Raw genomic sequence first — 2,185 nt, 5'->3', positions numbered from 1 at the left:
CTCTCTCTCTCTCTCTCTGTGTATATATCCATTTGTCTATTCTAAAATTCCATCTATAATTAACAAAACGTATCTTTACAGCCATGATCTTTCATTTCTACTTAGTTACGTAAGTGAAGTACATATGTATATACTTTATACAAGTATGTTCAAATTGGAGTGGAGTTATTTTGGGAAATGTGAGATGCCCAAACATCGGATGACAAATTTAGCTGCCTACAATGAATATTGGAATAGGTTTCTGTATTCTTATACTTAAAGTTAAACATAGTCTGTATCTAATCAATAATGATAACAACAACAACAACTACAACAACAACAACAACAACAACAACAACAACAGAAGCAGCAACATCAACAATATTATTAACAACAACAATAACAACAGCAATAACAACTACTACAACAACAACAACAATAACAACAGTATCGGTGCAGATTTCTCATCATAAGTAGAGTTATGATTTGCCGCACGTTTCTATCAGAATGACGTCCACTATCACTACCCACCTCGGGGGATTCCACAGGTACTGGAAGTGCGGTAAGCTTTTCATTCTTCAGTACGAAACAATCTGTCATCAAGTAAAAGAGTGCAGATTGTCATCATCATCATCATCATCATCATCATCATCATCATCATCATCATTATCATCATCATCATCATCATCATCATCATCATCACCATCATCAACAGCAGCATTAATGTTACCATTGTTATCAATATTATCAATATCAAAGATTATTTCTATCTAATATTTTATTGTTATGATTTGTATTGCTAAACATGTATTGTTGTTGCATTGTTGTTGCTGGTCTTAACCTTACAATCGTGAATCCTACGTTTTGTTCCGTCATTCACTACATTTTCTTCACTTCACCTAACTGCGAGGGCGCGCTGTTAGCTCAGTGCGTATCATGCTGGTTTACAGAACGGGTGGCTCTGGTTCAAATCTCCTCTGAACTTGGTATGTTTTGGGGAGCTTTTAAGGCTCTCCGCCCAATTGGCTCCTTCTTGTTGAAGATGGGTGTTAGATTCGAGGCCCTGCCTTTTAGATAACCTTTTAGCGTTGAAACAGGCGTTAAACATAATACGCAAAGGCTGCAGTTGCTAACTCGGCTTCAAACGCTTCCTTGAAACAATAAAGATAGACGCGGGATAGTTTTAAAACACGTGACAGGCGTTCACGCTGCATGTTCCGAGGCAAAGTGAAACGAAATATCAACAAGGACAAGCCAGCAAAGATGTCTGTTACAAAACAGTGGGAAAAAGGATATTCTTCTATAAATGCCTGCTTTGGCGGCACTTATATCTGGTCTAAAAACACATCCATTCAGAACCCATTCATTGTACTAACTAGTTTGACTTGACTCTTCTTCCAGCAATGAGTATGATCAGTAGCCACACTGATATAATTATCTTTTTTGTGTAAAATGTGTTCTTTTTCAGATAACGGGTCTACAATGGTATTTGAAAGAGTTGACGCGTGTTAAATGGGCCTTTGTATGCTTGAACCATTAATTTAAATCTCTATACTTTATTGTGAAGCGCTCAGTCACAAAAGAGTGGGCGCTGTAGAAGTTGTCTTTCTTCTTCTTTTTCTTCTTCTTCTTCTTCTTCTTCTTCTTCTTATTATTATTATTATTATTATTATTACTTTTTTCTTTTTACACTTATCATTTACAAAAAGCAACACTGCTATAAAGGACTCGCAGTTGTGAACATCTCAATTTTTAATGTTTTTGTTTTTGTTTTGACACAACTAGACCTAGAGGTTCAGTTATGTCTTTCGCCAATCTCTCCTATGTCCACAAGAAGGTTTTTAAAAAAAATTAAAATACGTGTACTTTGAAATAGTCCAAGACTCTCGGGGGCCAAGGGGGCCAAGGCAATAATGGGGTAAACAAGAATAATATCTGTAAACTTATTTTTATATGAACCATTCATGAAATATCTAGAAACACAAAAAAAACTGCTTGGTCTTATTAACAATTTTTTAATAAAATAGGAATGAATTGTTTCACTTACGCTTTTCCTCAAGTCTCCCTTCAGGAGATCGCAAAGATGATAAAGAGTGGCGTTGATGTCTGTGCGGGTGTTGTTCATTTGAATCAGAAAGTTCAACTTCTCCATGACGAATACACAGATGTCGCACGCGTTATTAGACTTGAGTTGTTGAGTTGTACA

At 36.1% G+C, this 2,185-nt stretch overlaps 1 protein-coding gene across 1 annotated transcript in view; it reads right to left on the bottom strand.

Moving 5' to 3' along the window:
- The window catches only part of LOC106011681 (prosaposin), a gene marked incomplete at its 5' end in the record, with an annotated part of 4,126 nt that extends 1,962 nt beyond the window's left edge, over positions 1-2,164 (bottom strand). The window contains 1 exon segment of the mRNA XM_013082134.1: positions 2,027-2,164. Within this exon segment, the coding sequence (XP_012937588.1) occupies positions 2,027-2,164 (138 nt within the window).
- Positions 2,165-2,185: the final 21 nt, after the last annotated feature.

Source organism: Aplysia californica, unplaced genomic scaffold (assembly GCF_000002075.1).
Source record: "Aplysia californica isolate F4 #8 unplaced genomic scaffold, AplCal3.0 scaffold00161, whole genome shotgun sequence".
NCBI classification, from domain to species: Eukaryota; Metazoa; Mollusca; class Gastropoda; order Aplysiida; family Aplysiidae; genus Aplysia; species Aplysia californica.
The sequence above is the reverse complement of the archived record's forward strand: the minus strand, read 5'-3'. Positions and strand labels throughout refer to the sequence as shown.